This window comes from Canis lupus, chromosome 7 (assembly GCF_011100685.1).
Source record: "Canis lupus familiaris isolate Mischka breed German Shepherd chromosome 7, alternate assembly UU_Cfam_GSD_1.0, whole genome shotgun sequence".
NCBI classification, from domain to species: domain Eukaryota; kingdom Metazoa; phylum Chordata; class Mammalia; order Carnivora; family Canidae; genus Canis; species Canis lupus.
In genome coordinates this window covers 19819098-19840484 of record NC_049228.1, presented here as the reverse complement: position 1 = coordinate 19840484, position 21387 = coordinate 19819098, and the positions used below count along the sequence as shown (strand labels likewise).

Sequence of the window (21387 nt, the reverse complement as noted above, 5' to 3'; positions counted from 1 at the left end):
ATACAGCCCTTGCCACTCTTCTGGATTTTTTTGCTGAGGTCACTTGTTCTCTGGTGGACAAACAGTCTAAGATAATCTCAAAGTAAAATATTAAACTACAAGAGGTTACACTTTCTTTCTACTTGCTGAGTAAATATATACCATTTGTTCAGCAAATTATACATACTTTCTCCTTTATGAAAAATAATCATGATTTTAAATAATCTTTCATATTACCATTTAGGATTAACAAATTTTCTGTTTGAAAACTATGAATCTGAGAATCCTTCATAGCTACAGGGCAATACTTCATTAAAAATAAACAAAAACTCAGTTATCTCATGCTCATTGCATATTGATGTATTTATTTCATATATGCATACATGTGTATATAAATAAAAAATAGTGTTGTCTTATGGTATGAATAAATCCAGTCAGTGAATAACATTTACACACAATGCAAAGTCTTACTTATTGAGACTGAACTGTCAAATATTCTAAAAAGAAAACAATTTCTTAAAAAAGAGGACATATAAGATAGTTGGTGAGGAATGTCTAAAAGTACAGTCTATGTCCTTACATTTGCATCAGGAAATACATACTGACAGAAAATGTAGCTGAGTATATTTTTACATAATCACATCATCTGTCAATCTAACAAATTTATAATGGTATTATTTCTCTGCAGCTAAATAACTGCAACTTTGAGTATTAGCCAGTCTCTTGTGATCAGTACTAATATCTGTACTATGCTTTTAAATCCAGTTGTAATGGAATTTCAAACTGCTTCAGCATCAGAAATTGCTGCCCTTTCCACCATACAAACTATGCTGCGGGTTTGCTTAGAAACTCTTTGTTGAAGAATCGTCTTGCTTCAACATTACTAAGAGAAACAGAGCAGCGAGATGGATTCTGTCTTCTGTATTCAATGCTTTCAACTATGGCATTCTTTATCACCTGCAAATAGAGGGGGAAAGATGTGTAATTAGTATTGCTCTAAACTCATGTAAACATTTGTTTGGTCAAAAAAAATCTAATTGATCTTTTTATTATAGTTTTCTTTTTGAAGTAGAGAAATCTCTAAGTCATGCATGTGTATATTTAAATCTAACATCCCACCGTTATATTCTTGTTAAGCTCATTCCCAGATAATCTTCCTTCCCCAACTAGAGAAAGAACTACTCCAGGAGTGTTCCAGATTTTGTGCTGGTAAAATTGGGAATAAAGTATTTGTAACCTGGTAAATTGATCTTTATTCTATTTTCAATGGGGAATTGATAAGAGGGTAGAAACAAGTAACTACTAAATGTAAAATTTATGTTCTTTACTGTTAGCGGACAAGCATAAATGAGAGACCATAAGGAAGTAAAAGACTTTCTTTAAGCCTAATGAGAAAAGAAGGCATTGCTGAAGAATTGCCCTGCTTTCTCAGCTAAATAAATAGAGTTATAAAACGTGGCTGTCCTCTCTCAAGGAAATATCATACTCTGTGATTTTATTGATGATGACTATTTTTTATTCGGGATAATTTTCATATATACTCAAATTAATGGTGACTACAACCTCTAAGAATTGCTATTCCAATTATACTCTCTTCTGGTCTGAAGTTAACCTAGTTAAGAACTTCTGGAAAGAAGATAAGATTTGGAATTTAGTTGAAACAGTTGTTGCAGAGCAATGGGAATGGGCTTTGGAAGAGAGGCCTGTATATTAATCTCGGTTCTGCCGCTTATTTGGAACCCTGCCAAAATCAGGAAGACTCCATTCCCTATGACAGGACTATAGGATTTCATCTTAACCAATGAGATAGAAGTTTGAAGGCAAAGAAAAATATCACAGGGATTATTTTACAATTCCCTTTATTCTCTACCTCAAAGATTGTTAAACAACATTTAGGTATTATCTGCATGTGTTTCAGCTCCTGCCATACTTGGCAAGCCTGAGCAGCTTAGGATGTAGGGCCCCCTCCCACCCAGAACTAGAGTGGCCCACTTGGCACAGGGGTTTTTCCCATGTCCACATCCAGCGTCACTGAACAAGCCAAGTTCAATGCCTAGAGGAGAGAGATACATGACCTGGGTGGTGCTAATACATGACAAATATTCTGTAACTTTATGCTGGTCTCGATGGGTAGGCCTAATTCTCTAATGGTAACTTTAAACAGTTGTACAAATACAAACAGTTGTATTCTGGAAACAGGGCTTTATCATAGAAATGTGACACTTTTATTTGCTTTATGATTTTTAAATTATATATAGAGAATATATATAATAAAGCATAATATATATGTATATGTAGTTATCTTATGGACTCAAATGTTATTGTGTCTTTTAAGTAAAGCAAGTATATGCTGAGCCCATTTTTCTCATGAGTAAGGGAAACATCATTAATTCTATGGTGACAGAAGAGGCTTGAGGCCTATGAAGGAGACCTTGACTAAGGACCTCGAGGTATAATCACTTCTTGGCTATGTGAGATCAAAGGGAATTAACTGAAATCCTTGAACTCATTCCCTCTTCTTCACAGCAGGAATAATAATACTTATCTTAGTTTTTGTGGGGATTGGAGTTCATTTATATAAAGTACTTTGCACAATACCTGGCACCTAGGAAACATTCCATAACTGGCATCTATTTATTGTTATTTTTAAATTGATCATATGTGTGAAAATGTAGGCGCTTTAATTTGGATATAAGGCTATAAAGTTTACTAGAAAGAAACACACAATGTGTATCCAATTATGGGCTTATTAAATGGTAAAAGTCAGCAAATCAATTCTGCTATCAACTGTGTCCTACTACATCTTCTTTTAATAATCTCTCTGCTTTCTGGATACTATGTCAGCAAGTTTTCAGTTGATTTCTCCTTCACCATACCAGCCCAGGACACAGGAACTCTCATTGCAGAGAAATACCCAAGTAAAATAAAAATCAACCACTTATTTTCCAAATACCTAAAAAGCTTTAAAATATCAAAAACATAGGGAAATTATATTAATAACTGTTGTCAATTCCTTTATAACAAATTCATAAGTACAAAAAAATCAGCAATATCATTACCATGAGCTAGTGGATTTACCATAAGTGGACCTTGGCAGGTATTTCTAATAGGCCATTCTTATAAAGGAAAACTAATATTTACATGTATTAATTGAAAAACTCTAATCATATGCAACTAGAATGTGCAAGATGAACCACTAGGTGGCATATTAACATTGTGAAATCATGGCCAGATTTTTTCAGATTGTTGCAGAACATAGCCATTTGGTGTGATTAATAATTCAATAATATAAACACAAGAGACTAAACTCAATCTTACATCAGTGCTAAATCCAAACCTTCTGGCATGATACATGGTACAATTACATGTATCCAAAGAAGCAATATGCTATCTTTGAATCTTCCTATTTTTTAAATGATATTAGGAGTAATCTTCAGTAGTATTCATATCTTTTCATATCATTCATATCCTTTCATATCATGTTCATATCATTTCCTCTTTCATTCCCCACTGAAATTGAGATTTCAAATCCTTCCCTTCTGTGGGAAGCTCTCCTACGACAGCCCTCATCTCTCACGCCTCTCCATCCCCTAAGGATGGAAGCCTCTGCCCTTCCCTAAGTAGTGTGACTGACCCAAGTCATCCTTCACTTGTGCTCTTCAAAAGCCTCCTAATTGTTGATCCAAACTCTTTAAATCTATGGCCAGAAAGGCAGAGAATAAGAAAAGGAAACATACAAAATGGGATCTTCTTTCAAAAAGGAACAAATTTAGAGACAGAAGACCAGAAGCAGTCCACAAGCAAACACTGAATTCCCACAGTGGAAAATTAGAAATGATCCCAAAGAAGAAATTATCATATATTTTGAAAAGAGAAGTAAAAATTACAAATCTAGAAGAATACAAGAAGACATTCTGGTCTAAATTACTATGAATCTGCTAGCAAATGTCTGCCTTTCCAATAAGAACTAAAGTGTCATGAAAGCAGGGGCCTTATGAATCTTGTCATTTTTAATCACAGCACTTACAACACAGAAGAGGAACCATAAATATTTGTACAACTAATGAATGCACAGAAGGCTGAGTTAAACAAAGTTCAACCAGGGAGACAATGAGATGCATGGAAGGACAGGTGGATTCTGTTAAGTGCAGTGGACGGATGGGGTATTCTCAGTAGAAAGACCATCCTGTAGAAAGGCTGAAGATGGGAGGTCATGGCACGTGTAGGAAGCATCTGGAAACTCGCCTGTGTTTGGGAAATAGGAAGAAAGAAGGCTGCTTGAGAAGCAGATGGTTAAAAAATAGGAGAGAGTGAGAAGAAAAAAAAAACAACCCTGCAGCCCCATCTTGGCTCCCCATGTAACTGTGTGACTTCCAGCAATCTGCCTCCATTACCCTTGCCTCAGTTTCTTCACATATAAATAAAGATTCCCACCTCATAGGCAAGTTTGAGTGTTAAATATGTGAGGGAAAAATAGCTTATATGAAACACTCAAAACTTTTTTCGTTCCTTTTCTTCTGTGCACTGTTATACCTTTAGTTACTAAAACAGTGCTTGCCACAGTAGAGACTCAATAAACATGTGTTGAATTAATGAATAAATAAGATGGAAAGAGATTAAAGGCAGTATTAAAGGTAGATGGATTTGGGCCTCACATATTAGGCCATGATTATAATAAGTTTCTAAATTACTTTTAAAAGATAAAAACTTTAAAAAAAAACTTTAAAAAAAAAAAGATAAAAACTTTAACTTGTACCTAAATGCTATTATGATGATGAAATATCAATAAACTAAGAATTAGTACCAGTACTTCTGGATATATACTTTTCCTCATTAAATTAATTAATTAACTAATTCTTTGAGAGGGAAAGAGCACAAGCAGGGATGGGGGAAGGGCAGAGGGAGAGAAAGAATCTTTTCTTTTTATAAATTTTTTATTGGAGTTCGATTTGCCAACATATAGTATAACACCGTGCTCATCCCGTCAAGTGCCCCCCTCAATGCCTGTCACCCAGTCACCCCATCCCCCATCTCCCCTTCCACTACTTCTTGTTCGTTTCCCAGAGTTTGGAGTCAAAAAGAGAGAATCTTTTTTTTTTTTAATTAATTTATTTATTTATGATAGTCACACACACAGAGAGAGAGAGGCAGAGACACAGGCAGAGGGAGAAGCAGGCTCCATGCACCGGGAGCCCGACGTGGGATTCGATCCCGGGTCTCCAGGATCACGCCCTGGGCCAAAGGCAGGCACTAAACTGCTGCGCCACCCAGGGATCCCAAGAAAGAGAGAATTTTAAGCAGGCTCCACGCCCAGTGCAGAGTCTGCTGCGGGGTTCAATCTCAGGACCCTGAAATCCCGACCAGATTCGAAATCAAGAATCAGATGCTTAACCTGAGTCATCCAGGTATCCTACTTCCTCACTGTAATTAGTATCTGGTATTTAACACTTTATAGAACTGTTTGAGAAAGAATTTTAAAAGTTTATTATTTACTATGCACCACTGGTATATATTAAGTCGACACATAACCTGTTCTTAGAATATACCTACTGATTTAATAAATTGAATGACTGAGACTGCCTAACAGTACGTTTTCCTGCGAGGGCTGAATCAACAAGTCCTGGGCTATATTCTCTCTAGAGCAAGCTGGTGCTTTATGAGTAGAGCATGTAGCCACACTCCATGCCCAGGCATACGTGGCGCAGAGATTCTGCATGGTCAGGAATTCTGCCTCCAACCAACGGACCTGCATCCTGACACTTGCAATACCTTCTTCCTATCACATGAAACTCTTCAACACTTCAGCCAGTAAGTCAATGACATGTTAAAAATCATTCATGACAATCTCATTGTATATTTATTTTAGGTGCCAGGCATTGTGATCAGTGTCTCTGGAGGATACGAAAGATAGATAAGGCAAGTTAGTGTTTTTAATGGGTTTAAAATATATAAGCAAAAACAGAAGACAATATGAACACTGATAATATTATCATTATTATATTAGCTGCTTCAATTTATTAAGAGTCTCTTACATGCCAAGCCTTTAAATTATATTATTTTACTTAATCCTCACCTTGTCCTATAAGATATGCATCATTGTTTCCCCTTACAAATGAGGAAGGTAAAATTTGGAAAAGCTAACCAATGTGTCCAAGGTCACTCAGCCAAGAGCAAGGATTTGAACGCACCTTGGTCTGATTCCAAAGTATCTGCATTTCCTACATACCACATGTCTGTCGGTATAAGTCACTCTATGTTAAGTTTCTTAAAAAAAAAAAAAAATCCAAAACCAAAACAAAAAAAAACCCAAAAAACCCACTAGCAACTCTCCCCCTTAAATACTGCCATTGTTAAAGCACTGAGGCAATGCTCAGTGAGAAGGAATTTGGGAGGATTGAGTAAGTGCAGAAACCTGATGCTAATGAGAAACCCAGGCTGCTGTGATGACGAGAGCAGAAACAGCCAAAGTTCTCTAAAGATGATCTAGAATTAGGTTCAGCAAAGCAGGCCAGCTGAGATCTCTGGGGAAAAGAAACCACTAGAAGCATCCAGCTGTCGGAGACAGCGTGGGCTTTTTAGAATAAAAAGTGAAGCCAGAATGTTGATTGAAGATGAAAATGTGCCTTAAGCCACAGTGGTCATGGCCACAAACTTGAAAACCATCTTCTCGGGAGTTGGCAGTCGGGGTCTGCATTAGAAGAGTTTATGTTCCCCGTGTTCACAATTTGCAAGCAACTCTGACAGTCTATGGCAAGGTATTATGTGCTGTGTTGCTGAAGTTTGAATTAGCAAGCTACTCTATCCAAAGGGCATGGGAAGCGGTGAGTTAGCTAATGACTGAGCCTAACGATCTCTCCAGCATCCTACCTCAGCAGTTTGGTTGGTCTTCATTTATCATCACTTATCAAGAAGCTTTGATTCTAATAAGATATGTTTTCTTGGTTAAAAGTGAAGAGTCAGGGAGGGTAATCAAAAAAGAGACAAAATGTCAGTGAACATCGGAATTCCTACCTGGGTATGAAATGTACACACACGCGCACGAGCATGAACACACACACATGAATCCCTTGAGCACAAATCGCAATGGTCATATGATTTAAGAGGAAGCTTACATTCATTCGTGCCACCCCCCACTCAAAAATTTATTGCCAGGCTGCTATTACGTCTATAGACTTGTCTATATTATTAATTCTGGGCATTTGCAAAGGTCTTGGGGTGTATCCATCCTGGTATAGGATATAGACACACATAGGTAAGCTTCCCATTTATCGAGCAGCTTCTGACTGTTCATGTGCTACCCCAACGTTTCACTCTTGCTATTATGACAAGGTACTGTTACACCTGTTCTAGAGATGAGGAAACTGAGGCCCAAAAAGTTTAATTAACTTATTCAAAGTCATAGAGGCGAGTCAGGTGGCTCACGGAGATCTAAATGAAATATAAAGCCCATGACCTTGCTTCTGCACACTATGCCAGAGAAGTTCTTGGAAACAATGAAATCCTGCTTTATTAAGTGATGTTTGATGAGCGGCATGTTGGGAAAATAATTTTGGAATTCAGTCCAATTTGTTTAGGCTTTTGCTGTTTCATCTATGTGTCAAGCAAACTACTTTGAAGCATATATAAAAACAGAGCCATATCATTCTTTATAGCAAACAGTTTAGCAGGTTTTATACAAACCAGACCTGGAAAACAATGAGAGAAATACAGTTGTTTAAGTTACAGATATCTATCCACTCACATATATCTATAATATATACAGATATAAATATGTATGTATGTGTCGGTATCCTTTTATTTTTTCCAAGTCCGAGAGGGTATTTATATATTCCTACAGTCTATTTTCTTTTTCCCATTTGAGAACAACAGATCAAGTTTAATACATTCTATCTCAAGGAATACAGTTTTGAGTTTGTTAGTTTCATGCTAGGAAGGATTGTTCTGACACTATCCCTTAGTTTCTCTTCTCTTTTGACCGGATGAGGTTCTATAAAACACAACTCTATCCTGAGAGTGTCTGTTCACTCCCTAAAAATCAGAGATTAAAAATACTGCTTTTCTCTTAATATTCTTTAAATTTTCAGCATAGCATAGGGATTTCAGATGACCAGTGATTGTAACATAACAAAGAAAATGAACATATTTAGGAAATGACAGATGTCATAACTTTGCTAAGCATGTTTTTCATGAGTTATCACATATTCAGATAAAGGATAACAAGAAAGCATCTTAGAGTTTCAGGAACTGAAGCTTATTAGGGAAAATTTTCATATGTGTTTACAAAAATGAGAGATACTGATTAAAACATAATACAGTATAATTGTTATAACCGCACACAGTTGATCACTACTAGTCTCAGGCCAACTAAACTAACAAGTGAGCTGTGTGTGTCAGAAATCTTGTAGCACAAAATCTAACTAAATCCTACGTACCCAGAAGCCTCATCCACATACTGTGCTCTCTTTGGTACCATTTGCAAGGTATCCAAAAAGACTGGCAAATCAGATACGACACCTTTCCCTTCCCAATAAATTTCCTTTTCTTTTCTTCTTCTTCTTCCTCTTAATGTGCAAAATCCAGCCAGGCTAATGAACTTGGGCTTTCACAACAGATAATAATTTGACAGACACTATGATTTGTAACTACAAGCAAACATGATTCCAGTTTCACAACAGCGCTCTTAAACCCTAAGTTAGAGATTACAGAATCTCACATCATCATGGAATCCTAGCTGCAGATATACTGGGGTTAGAGATGACCAAAGTGAAGAGAATGAGTCATTTTTGAAGTTCCTAACGCAAAGTGTACTTGATATCTCATGGGCTAAAAATGGGAAGGCTGCTACTTTTGGCAACATTCTCAAGATCTACAAAAATAAAGACATTTAAAAGCATGAGTCTATCTACGAAAAGTCGTGATATTTTAGCAGATTAACTACACTTTTGGTTGAATTCACTTTCCTACTCTTATATTTTCATTTTTAACACTTTTCTCCCTACTTATAATTTATTTTATCAGATGACAATACTTTGGGAAAGCAGCTGAGTATTAACCAATCCTTGGATCAAATAATAGTATAAAATATGGGCCCTGCCAATTTAGAGGGATTACTTTTTCTTATTTGTGAATTTTATAATTCACAAATAAGAACAATAAAATGATTTACAAAAAATAAAATGGTACAATTTGGGTGGTATCATTCATGAACCTTATTTTTATTTTTAATGAATTAAAAAGGTGTTTGTTCATGTGATAGGGAAGTGTGTGACACTGTCAGTGATCACAGGAGATACTTACATCAATGTTGTTCAGGGTATTGAAGTGCATGAGATCATGCAGCCTTTTGAACGCTTGATTTGGATATTGAAAGTTGAAGGTTGAAAATGGTGATTCAGGGTCATCAAAAATATCAAAATCAGCTATTTCTTTCTCTTCCTTAGTTTCTCTTGGAACACCTAAATATTGGAAGGGTCTCAAATGATAATTTTGAAAACAGCAAAATATCTCTAAAACTGAAGAAAGAAAACATACCTGTAAACATAACATTGGGAGCCCCCAGTGGGGTCATGGAATCTGTAGTACACAGCTTTATGCTCCCACCCAGATCTCTTGGGTTGGGATATCTAAGCGTTCTGCTTTAGGTAACTTCCAATTGCCCGCATCTGCATCTTTCTACACCATCCTGCAACAGAGGAAGGCTGCTTTGCTCTCTAGCAGCAGAATGTAAATTCTGATAAATAACACTCTGCCCCAGGGATCAGTCAACCAGAGACTCTAGGAAGTTAGGCTATAAAATACCCCAGTTCCCTTGCCTCTTGTTGTATGAATATGAAGGATGATTCTGGAGAATAGGTTCTATTCCATTTCCTAGACTTTCCCAACAGGGTCAAGTTCTCTTCGTGGTATTTGGCTTACTGACACATCTTTTTTGTCTACCTTTATTACTTCCCTATGTCCTTACTAAAGTTCCCTAGTCCACTCAAATAAACCATCTGCACTTGAATTCTTTTCTTAGAATCTGCTTCTGGGGAAATCCAAACCAAAACATTAACTAAGTGTGTCCATGCCACAGGAATCCCCTATGTAGTTTCTCCTTGAGAAATAACAGTCATAGAAAATTCTCTAGGTTTCAAGTACTCTACTCCCCAATAACTAAAAATATCAGCCAATTCTTCCTTCTCTTGTTTTGAAGTATGACTTGTAATAACTTCCCTCCCTACTGATCCTTTCTTTGTCTTCCTCCACCATCTCTTCTCTGTCATCCTGTGTCAAATCTTCCATGATTATCTTTTATATCTTTCCTATACCAACTGCACTTTCTGGTCCAAGGATAATACATTCTTAGGCCTTGAGAATCCTGCATGTCAATCTCTAGCTCTCCTTTTGTTAATCAATATTTTCCAGGATATATAAGAGTCTATAGATTCTGGATGTAGTAAAACAGGACAACTGTGCCTTGAACTTGATTCTCTTTTTCTATGGCATATAATAAAAGCAACCTGAAATAACTATCTATGCTGTACTGCTAGATTATACTAGTCCTGTGGTCACTTAGAGTTCCCAGAGTTTTTGCATGATTTGTTTTGAAACAAGAGCTCCCTTGCAAGAATGATTTTCAGAATATTTAATAATCCCTATAACAAAGGTGTCAATCAATCAGAACCAACATAAGCCCAGGTTTTGGGTAAAGCCCCAGAGATTTTTATCAAGGGAGTTGTTAACACATCAGTTTCTGAATTATGAGGAACTCAGGGAATCTTGGAGTGAGAAAGAGGGGAAGTACTTGGAGTCTCAGGATAATAGTTCTCTATCAAGGTAAGGGAAACATTCAAAATTGTAATAGCTAGTACTGCAAGTGCCACTATAAACCTGCTTAATACCAGTCTTGTTCTGTTACCAGATTTCTACTTTACAGAATATAATTTATTCTCAACATACCAGGAGCCTTGTACTTTCTGAAGTTGATGTTGGCCAGAACAAAGTGGATGATAGTTGGGCAATCTTTCTCCATATCAGGATTCTTTGGTTTAAAGACATAGCATTCCTTCAGTCCTTCTCGATCAAACACATGAGGATCAATCTTCGGAAAGGGGAGCTTGTTCATTTTGGCCCACTTTTCTGCAAGGAGGAGTTCCTATGGAGGAAAAGTAAAGATGCATTTAGAGATTTTCAGTTTTCACTTATTCAGAATGTTGGTCTGGCCATCATTCAATATCCATCAGGTGTTAACTGTGTGCTTGCAATGTGCTCCTTGCTAAGATGAATAATGACCCTGTTCTCAAGAAGCTCATTAATCTAAAAACAAAATACTAAAGCACTCTATAAACAAGCTCGCTATTAGGTTAATTTTTGGCATAGAGCTAGCTCCATAGGAGGCTTTTAAAAATTTACTGATGAAGTGAAATGAATGAAACTATAGTGATGTAATGGCTATAGGGAAAAAAAAAACATTAGGGCTCTGGTTATTTATAAGCCATGTGAACATTTTTAAACCCTTCAGAGTCAAAGAATCCAATGAAGCAAAATGAGGAACACTCTGGTACTGAATTTTTACCTGTACCTTCTCAAAACAGCCAACTAAAATTAATAAATTTTATGTACGCAAACATATTTGAGTTACTTTGAATCAGCATTTTTTTTTTTGCTTCTGTTTATAAAAATAATTTAACTTCTGGACTCAAAATGTTATAAGTGTAGTGGCCAAGAAGGGGCCAGACAGGGAAACCAAGAGTTTAGTTAATGGACATGGCAGATTGTGTGACTGTTTCCACATATTAGCTTCCTTCCCAGTAAGAGAATTAAACATCCCCATCAGAATGAGAAGACATGTAAACAGAGCCACAGCAGTTGATTTGTAGCTGCTGACATGAAACGTGACCAAGAAATACACGTTATTGGGATCCCTGGGTGGCGCAGCGGTTTAGCGCCTGCCTTTGGCCCAGGGCGCGATCCTGGAGACCCAGGATCGAATCCCACATCGGGCTCCCAGTGCTTGGAGCCTGCTTCTCCCTCTGCCTGTGTCTCTGCCTCTCTCTCTCTGTGACTATCATAAATAAAATACTTTGTATCCTCATTTCCCATGATTGATGCAAAGGATAATGTAAAAGAAAAAAAAAAAAAAGAAATACACGTTATTGTTGGCCACTAAGATTTTAGGTTTGTTTCTGCATCAAGGCTGACTAATGGAGTGGGTAAGCAGACACGTGCAGTATTAGATTTAAACTAGAAAGTATAAATCAATATGGAGAGATGCCATAAATACAGCTTAGTTATATTTATACACAGCTTGAGGGGTAGTGGGAAAATAAGCAGCAGACTCTCAGTGTCAACAGCTCAGACTTTGGGACCCAATTGCCTAAGGTCAAGTGCAAGCTCTGGGCCCATGAGCATGTTTCCTAATGTCTCCACACTCAATATCCCCAAATATAAAATAAATATGATAATAAAAATATATATCTCATGATTGCATTAGAATAAAAGAACGTCAGGCAGCCTGGGTGGCTTGGTAGTTTAGTGCTGCCTTCAGCTCAGGGTGTGATCCTGGAGACCTGGGATTGAGTCCCACGTTGGGCTCCCTGCATGGAGCCTGTTTCTTCCCTCTGCCTGTGTCTCTGCCTCTCTCTCTGTGTGTGTCTCTCATGAATAAATAAATAAAATCTTAAAAAAAAGAATAAAAGAATGTGCATATAGTATTTAGAAGTGCCTGACAAAAGTTTGATAAATAAATGTCAATAAAGAGAGGAAAAGAGGTGGAGGGAAGAAAGTAAGGAAAGAAAAGGAAAAAGAGAGGTACAATATTAGAGAAATTCCCCATGGAGATGAGGTTTTACGGAAATGACCATTACAACATTAAGTTATTTAAGCTATTCTTTGTCATCGCATCAATTTATTCATCAATAACTATTACGTACAAATCAAAGGTCCATGCTAGGAGGTGGGGACATCATAGTGAGTGAAACTCTTGTCATTATGGGATTTTAGCCGGGTGAGTGAGAGATAATAATCAAATAACTCCTTTGGTTTAAAACTGTAGTAAATTCCATGTAAAAAGTATTCACCATGGGATTTGCAGGGTATGTGGACTATTTTCTCAGAGTGTACATTAATTCACTCAACAATTATTATTGAGCACCTGCTAATGTTCTAGGGATAACTTGGCTGTCTTTGAATCCTTGAAGATCATAAATAATGGGAAAGATAAATAATAGATATTATAGTGCAGTATAACAGAGGCAGAGGATATGATGGATGGCTTCATGCCTGGGCTGTGCAGTCTAAAAAGCCCATCTCAAACACAGACACCTTAATTTGCTAGCCAGGTAGTCTGAGACATACTCTGTAGCTACCACAAAGTCAACAGGGAAGAAATTATTTTGTGGTGTATAGGTAGTGATATACCCCTAATGGCACCATTGGAATCATAAGAACCAATCAATCATCCAACCAAACAGGTTGTTCACTATCCCTGAAATAGTAGGTTCCCAATCCCATTTCACTTACATTCCACCTCTTTCTTATTTCTCAGCAACTCATTTTCTATCATTGTATGTAAAGTTAATACCATTATCTTCCTCAAGATTGCTGTGAGGATTAAACGAGATAATGTATTTTCAAAAACTCAGTAATTTATATTTAACAATATAATTTATATTTAAAATATTTATATTTATATTTACATTTAAAATAGTACCTTAAATTTATAGAAAAATATACATTGAACTTCTACTGTTCTTTTTTTTTTTTTAAGATTTATTTATTTGAGAGAGAGAGCAAGAGCAAGCACACAGAGGGAGAGGAAGAATAGACTCCCTGCTGAGCATGGAGCCCAATGTGGGGCTTGATCCCAGGACCCTGCGACCATGCTCTAAGCTGAAGGCAGATGCTTAACTGACTGAGCTACCCAGGTGCCCCTGAACTTTCACTGTTCTTGATATTTCTGGAATGTTGTGAATTTTAAGCTGATCAACTCTCAATGCCATTTACAATAAAACCTGGGTGAACACAGGATTTCATGTATATTAAAGCAGTTGTTGCATAAACTCACAGACAAAATATGATATTTTACTGAAAATCCTATATATATATAGTATGTGTGTGTGTGTGTATGTGTCTATTTTTTTCAAACTATATATATATAGTTTGAAATTTGAGGGAATGTTTATAACCAGCCCTTTTACCCTCTGTTCAGTTGAATTACTCAGTTTATTTCTTGTCTGGCACTTTCACAATTATTCATTCAAGATTATTCAACACCAAAATAAAACCAGAAGTTCATACTGTGGATCAATTGCGTGAGAATGAGGCAAAAAAGAGCTTTCTAGTGTTTACAAACATGACTCAGGATGACTAATGATGTGTGGATGTGTGGAGAAAGAGGAAAAGGGAACTGCGTGAGGTAAAAGACCAAGCTATTTTTAGATAGATATTTCATGCTGGAATCGGGAAGCAATTGAAACTTTCCCTTTCCTGATATGATCCTTCTGTGGAAAAGGTTAAAAACTGATGACTATAAAGACGGTGATTACAGGATGGAAAAATGATCTCCTCTCTGATGTCTCGTTTCCCTGTTTGTAAAGACTGAGAAACAATGACCCAGACTATGAGTAGAGCAGAGTTTGAAAAGAGTATTTAGAAGAATGCCATGAGCCAGAATATTGCTGCTTCATAAATTAGGCAACATGCCAGAACTGTTTTCTATAGTAAGTATCCATTTTGTTTGTTGGACACCTCATATGCTTCAGATTTCCATAGACTAATTCATGGTAATTTACATAGTACTAAATTGATTTTTCAGGGGACCTGGGTGGCTCAGTGGTTGAGCATCTGCCTTCAGCTCAGGTCATGATCAGGGGCTCCAGGGTCCTGGGATCGAGTACTGCACTGGGCACCCAGCAGGGAGCCTACTTCTCCCTCTGCCTACGTTTCTGTGTCTCTCATGAATAAATAAAATATTTATAAATAAAATAAAATAAAATGATTTTCTATGGAGATAAAAATTTGACAGTACCCTTCAAAGTGATACTTGTAAGATACACTAATTTTGAGTATTAAGACATGAAGGATAAGAAATACAGTCTAACACAGAAATATATTCAAACTAGAGCATGAGTGGCATATATAATGCCATTTTACTTATTTTTATATGTGGATAAATATATATTTTATGTATTCTTAAATGTATAAATACATATTTATATATAATAAATTAGCTTCTCTCAAGAGGAAATGAGCTTTTTCTCTGCACACACCTAAGACATGTGCTTTCTATGATGATTCTCAATATTTAAAATCTATTTTTGGATTGGGAAGAGGTAGAAGTATAAATATGCATGTAAATATGTAAATAAGTTGAATCTTAAAAAGATGAATGAAGCAAGTAATAGAAGATACAATGGACAGAAGCTACAACTTAGAATTCAACATTTTGTGGGTATGGTCATCAACACTTCCAATAAAAAGCATGCTGGTATTAAGATCCAAGAGCTTTATAATAGCATGAAAATAATTTCATATATTTAATCATGTGTAGAACTTTACAGTTCTCATTAGTTCTTCATCAAGATGTCACTATAACTTCACAAAAATATGTAGAGAACTTAATGTTGGATATATCTACTCATCCCAAGGCATCTGATCCTTAATGACCAATACAGATGTGGCGGGTTCAGTGGTGGCCCTCCAAAAGATAAGTCCATTCTCTAATCCTCCATCCAGCCTCAGGACATGTGAATGTGACCTTATTTGAATGATGGGTTTTCGCAAAGGTAATTAAGCTAAGGGTCTGAAGATAAGATCATCATGGGTTCTGAGTGGGCCATAGAGCCAATGACAAATGTCCTTTTAAGAAGACACAACATACAGGAGGGGCCATTGGAGGTGGAGGCTGTCCCTGAAGTTATGCGGCCACAAGCCAAGGAAAGTCTAGTGCTTCCAGAAGCTGGAAAAGGCAAGGACAGATTCTCCACTGGAGCCTTTGGAGGGAGTGTGGCCCAGAGGAAACTTTGATTTCAATTTCTGTCCTCCGGAACTGTGAGAGAATACATTTCTGTGTTTTTAAGCATGCCATTTGTGGTCATTTATGATGGTAGCCCTTAGAAACTAATAGTTAAGGTAAATCCATAAATGGTACATTTAACAACAAGCAGTTCTTTTTATCAGCCACAGTGGATCAATGCCCGGAAAGCTAACACTTGGACCATGATGTTGCCATGATGTTGCAACCCAAAATACAAGTCTTAAGTAAATCATATGCAGAGGTTCTAAAACAAGGATCATTCCTTAATGTTAACAAATAAATCAGGTTAGTATGGAAAAATAAAATTCTTTTTCTGTTTTTGTTTTATTTGTGTGTGTGTCGGCGGGGGGGGGGGGGGGGGGGGGGGTGGTTGATGGAATTTTGGCCTTGAGTGAAAAACAGAAAGATAAAGTCAATTTAGACACATTACTTCTGTCATTTGTGGAGACTGGCTTATCTCCAATTTTCCTTCTTTCCCTCCTCCTCTTTGCCTTCCCTATTGCCTCCTCCTTCCTTTTCTCCTTCCTTCTTTCCTTTATTTTTAAGAAAATGAATCCATTGTTCTGGTTTCTGCTCACTAAGCATTTCAAAGGGCACTGAAAAACTGAGTTAGATTTATGTCCAATATATAGCAGCATACTATAAAATAACATAATTTATGGCATAGTAATTCTAATCTAGTAGTCTCTAAAAAATTTAGTAAGGCAAAAAAAAAAAATCTCTAGGGGCAAACTGAATTCTCTTATACTCCTTGCTTGCTTCTCGAGCCAAACTTTCTTAAAAATGTGTTTTTGTTTTTTTTTTTCTAATGTCACAGTCTGTTTCTTTTGCAGACTTGAATAGGAAGACCCTGGCTTATTTTCATGACCAATATTAAAGACAAATGCTATTAGAATTCTCCTTGGATAGGCCCTAATGGTGAAATAAATTTGCATGGCATTTATCTAAGTTATTAAAGGGTTAACAACAACAACAACAACAAAACTTGACGAAAATGAAACCTAGAGCTGCTTTTCTTAAATCCATTGATAAGAATCTTATTTAGAATCATGAGGCTTTTTATAACCAGACCATTAGGGTGTGTGACTACAAATCTTAAAAAAAAAGCCTCTACTATTACTGATACTGACATCATCAGTTTCCAAGGCCAGTTACAACATAGATAAAATAACTGTGATTGCCTCTATCAAAAGCCATGATATCTACCATTCATATCTCCCTCACAAAATCTGGCACTTAACTATACGTATGAAATGCTTTTATCAATAATTGTGAAATAAAGTTTACAATTTTAATTCCTGCCTCAGTATTTTTGCTCTGCTCTTTATTACAAATGGCATTCATATTTCAATCTCAAAAACAGAAAACTACTCACTATTTAACTGATATAATAAAATCCTGTTATTACACTGGAGCTTCTTTCCTCCTCCTGTCAAAAAACTTCATGTAGATTCCTCATCAATTTTTAAAGCTTACTATATCTAAAATAATATCCTGAAAATAAAAAAAAATAAGTGTCCTACTTCAGCATTAATAGTGTAGTATTTATATCAATTTAAAAATTATCTTTCAGGGGCACCTAAGTGGCTCAGTCAGTTAAGTGTCTGACTCTTGATTTTGGCTCCGGTCATGATCTCAGGTTTGTCAGATAGAGCCCTGCATCAGGCTCTGGGCTGGGCATGAAGCCTGCTTAAAATTCTTTTTCTCTCTCCCTCTCTCACTGCCCCTTCACCCCCTCCTCTCTCTAAAAAATAATATAATAATAATTATTATTATATTTGGGTAATCTTTTAGATCCACAAAGAAATGCATATTTTATAATGACAATTATAACACTCATAAGTTGAAAAAATCATTTTTAATATTCCAAATTAGCTTGAAAAATGCATTAATGAGTTAGAATATTTTAAAAGTATATCATAAAAGGAAAATTATCAATCTGTATGCAACTGGTCTTGTTAAATATGAATTTCAAGAATAAAACCAGTGAGAGAAGTGACTACATAAATATTTAAAATGTTAAAATCATCAGAAATAAAAAACCCTATACAAAAGACTCATTAGATCATATTTGCAAAAATAAATTTGATAAACTTTAGTACCCTTAAGATATAAAATAATACTTAATAGCAATAATACTAATAATCTAATTAAAAATATTTTAAAAACATAAGCATATAATAGTCATGGCAAACTATTTACTCTCACAAGCAAAGCAGAAAAATAGAAGCAAAATGTATTTTTCTTTCTGTCATATTGTAAATTTTTTTAACTTTGTCTTTAATATTTTTCAGCCAGCACAGCAATGTAAAACAAGGACTTGCATATACAATCTGATGTAGTAATGTAATTTGGTGCAACTCTATGAGAAAGCAATCTTAAAATATTTATTAAAATCCTAAACTAATCCATATCTAAGAAGCCAAGCAATTAATAAAAAGTGTGATTAAAGATTCACATGTGAGGATGATCACTAGAAAGAAAGTGACAAGATAGCAATAATCTGAAAGTCGAAAACAGAGCATTGTTATAACATTCTTGGATATTTACATACCATGCTGTATTTATAATTATGTTTAAAAAATATTTAACAATATGGGAAGATGCTCATAATATAATTTTAAGTAGAAAGAAGCAGAATGCTAAGCAGTATGATCCTGGTGTTCACACACACACACACACACACACACACACACAAGAAAGACTAAAGGAAAACAGTAAAATACCAGCAGCTGTTGTCTATGAATAATAGAAATGATATATATTCCAAATTTCCAAATTTTTCTACAGTAAGTACATATTCTTAATTAGAAATAATGAATGAAAGTGCATTTAAAAACCACAACAAAGTACAATGGTTCTTTTGAGAGGTACAAAGTGATATTCTAAAACCTTCCCAATATTAACTCATGAAGTAGTAGAGCTGTGATTCATATATAAAATGATGGCTTTGACATTTTACACTCCCATTGGTGAAATGAATAATACAGTTTCTTCCACCTCCAGAACCAGTTTCTAAGATATCATCTTAGAGTCATCCACTGGAACTCACCTCCCCACTGCTGCTCATGGGTCATCAAATCCTGCTTTTGGCTTTCTTGGTCACCTCACCTGGACAGTACTTCATTATCCTATGCTTGGATTATAGTAAATCCCTCTTTCTTTTAAAAAAAATTTTAACTTTTCTTTTAACGCAGGGCTTGTGGGATGCCTGGGTGGCTCAGCAGTTTGGTGCCTGCCTTTGGCCCAGAGTGCAACCTGGAGTCCCAGGATTGAGTTCCACATGGGGCTCCCTGTGTGGAGTCTGCTTCTCTCTCTGCCTGTGTCTCTGCCTCTCTCTCTGTGTCTCTCATGAATAAATAAATAAAATCTTTAAAAAAGAAAAAAAAATGCAGGGATTAAGCTCACGACGTGGAGATCAGGACCTGAGCTGAGATCAAGAGTCGGATGCTTTGCTGACCAAGCCACTCAGGTGCTCTGCAGTAAAATCCTTCTTAATTTTAATCTTTGCTCTTCATTCTCCAATTCATCCTACTTTCCACTGTGGGATTAATCATCCTAAAATTCCAATTTCATGAAGTCATTTGTCAGCTGCAAACCCATCACTGATTCTCTATTTCCCATCATCCAGCCCTAAAGCCCTCCTGATGGGAGCTTAATATTTATCACTTGTAACCAGATTGCTCCATTTCTTCAGATTGGTCTACTGCCATCCATGTGCCATTTTCTTCCTATTCTATTTATTTCCCTGCTCATCTGCTCCAGGACACACCAATCTATTCTTATATGGATTGCCCATAATACACATGCTTATATAAAGTCAAGTAACTATTTATCAATATTTTTCTTATTTTTCTTCCAAATAACTCTTGTATATAAAAGTCTTTCCCCCAAGAAAGCTAAAATGTTACGGAGATCAAGAACCATGGTTTATCATTAACTGCTGTACACAGCACACTGCACAGAAAAAAAGTACATGTACAATGTATTCAAAGGAGGCAGCTAGTGAAGGGGAAAGATCATTAGATTGCCATTCTGGAGTCTTCGAATCTGGTCCAGCTTGACCACTTCATAGCTAGCACTTTCCCAGCCAGGTCCTGAGCTATGTTCTGTTCACTCATTATCTTACTTAAGTTGTTGATATGATGAAATTGCCTATTTCACCAACCCTTGTTTTCTAGTGATTAACTGCCTCGAAAAAAAAAATCAAACATGAAAGCATTTTTAAAATATGAGACTTTATATATGTTAAAGAGTTGTTGTGATAGCCACTCTTAATCTTGAGAGCAGTTTGACCACAGTATAATGGGAAGGAAAGGAGATGTCAGAGGACCTGGGTTATCACTGGCTCTTCCTGGTTGGGAGATCATGGACAGTTTCACTTAATCTCTATGAATTTCCATTTCTTACTCTATGAAATAGGGTTAATAACTCTATCACTCTTACAGCATTTCATTCATTCACTCACAAAAAATGACTTACTCATACTTCGGCTGGCATTTATAATACAATTAGAACCAAGTGATTAAAACAAAACATACATTCAGAATAGTGTCCTAGTGCCCAAGGAGCTCACAGACAGTGGAAGAGATTTATATATTGTAAACAAATATAGACCATACACCATGAACATTGCCATGTTAGAAGAATCTACTAAGTCTTTTGTACTGAAAGTCTAGCTGTGGAGGTCAGGAAAGGTAACAGTTGAGACGATCTAAAGAAAGTTTGAGGTGTTCCAGGAGGAGGAAAGAGTAACATTTATGGTCTCACATGGGTGAGGCCACAGTGCTGCTAAGCAATATATGTGGCCTATTCAGAATTTGTTCTTATTTCTTCAGAGGCAGACTTTTATTCTCCCCACAACCCTGGCTTCACCACCTCTACCTTCTCACCCTCAAAAGATAATAATGACTTCTAATTTCTACAAGGGTGAAAAGTCATCAGATGAGTACTTTGTTAACTTCTCCTCTCACTGTTAGGTAAACAGTGAACTTCCACCCGCAGCCATCATCTTCTCCCTCCTCTCTTGTCCTAATATAGATGTTTCTATACTACTCTCCACCTGTATTTTTTTTTTAATTTTTTAATTTTTATTTTTTTAATTTATGATAGTCACACACACACACACACACACACACAGAGAGGCAGAGACACAGGCAGAGGGAGAAGCAGGCTCCATGCACCGGGAGCCCGAAGTGGGATTCGATCCCGGGTCTCCAGGATCGGGCCCTGGGCCAAAGGCAGGCGCCAAACTGCTGCATCATCCAGGGATCCCTCCACCTGTATTTTTATATCTCCTTTGCACTCCTCACCCCTGTAACCTTCCCAGGGCTGTGACCCTATCAGATACGTCATCTCTCCATTCTCCAATAACATCTTCATTAATGACCCCC

At 36.5% G+C, this 21387-nt stretch overlaps 1 protein-coding gene across 9 annotated transcripts in view; it reads right to left on the bottom strand.

The window, feature by feature from the left end:
• Positions 1-316: 316 nt before the first annotated feature.
• The window catches only part of PLA2G4A (phospholipase A2 group IVA), a 151277-nt gene continuing 130206 nt past the window's right edge, over positions 317-21387 (bottom strand). For 8 of the 9 annotated variants that reach the window (XM_038542331.1, XM_038542332.1, XM_038542330.1 and 5 more), the window contains 3 exons: positions 10918-11113; positions 9277-9434; positions 317-936 (listed from right to left, as the gene is read on the bottom strand). In XM_038542331.1, the coding sequence (XP_038398259.1) occupies positions 805-936; positions 9277-9434; positions 10918-11113 (486 nt within the window). In that variant the 3' untranslated portion in view covers positions 317-804. Of the gene's footprint in view, positions 937-7463; positions 7665-9276; positions 9435-10917; positions 11114-21387 lie in introns of those variants that run through there. The other variant, XM_038542338.1, reaches the window with a different exon arrangement.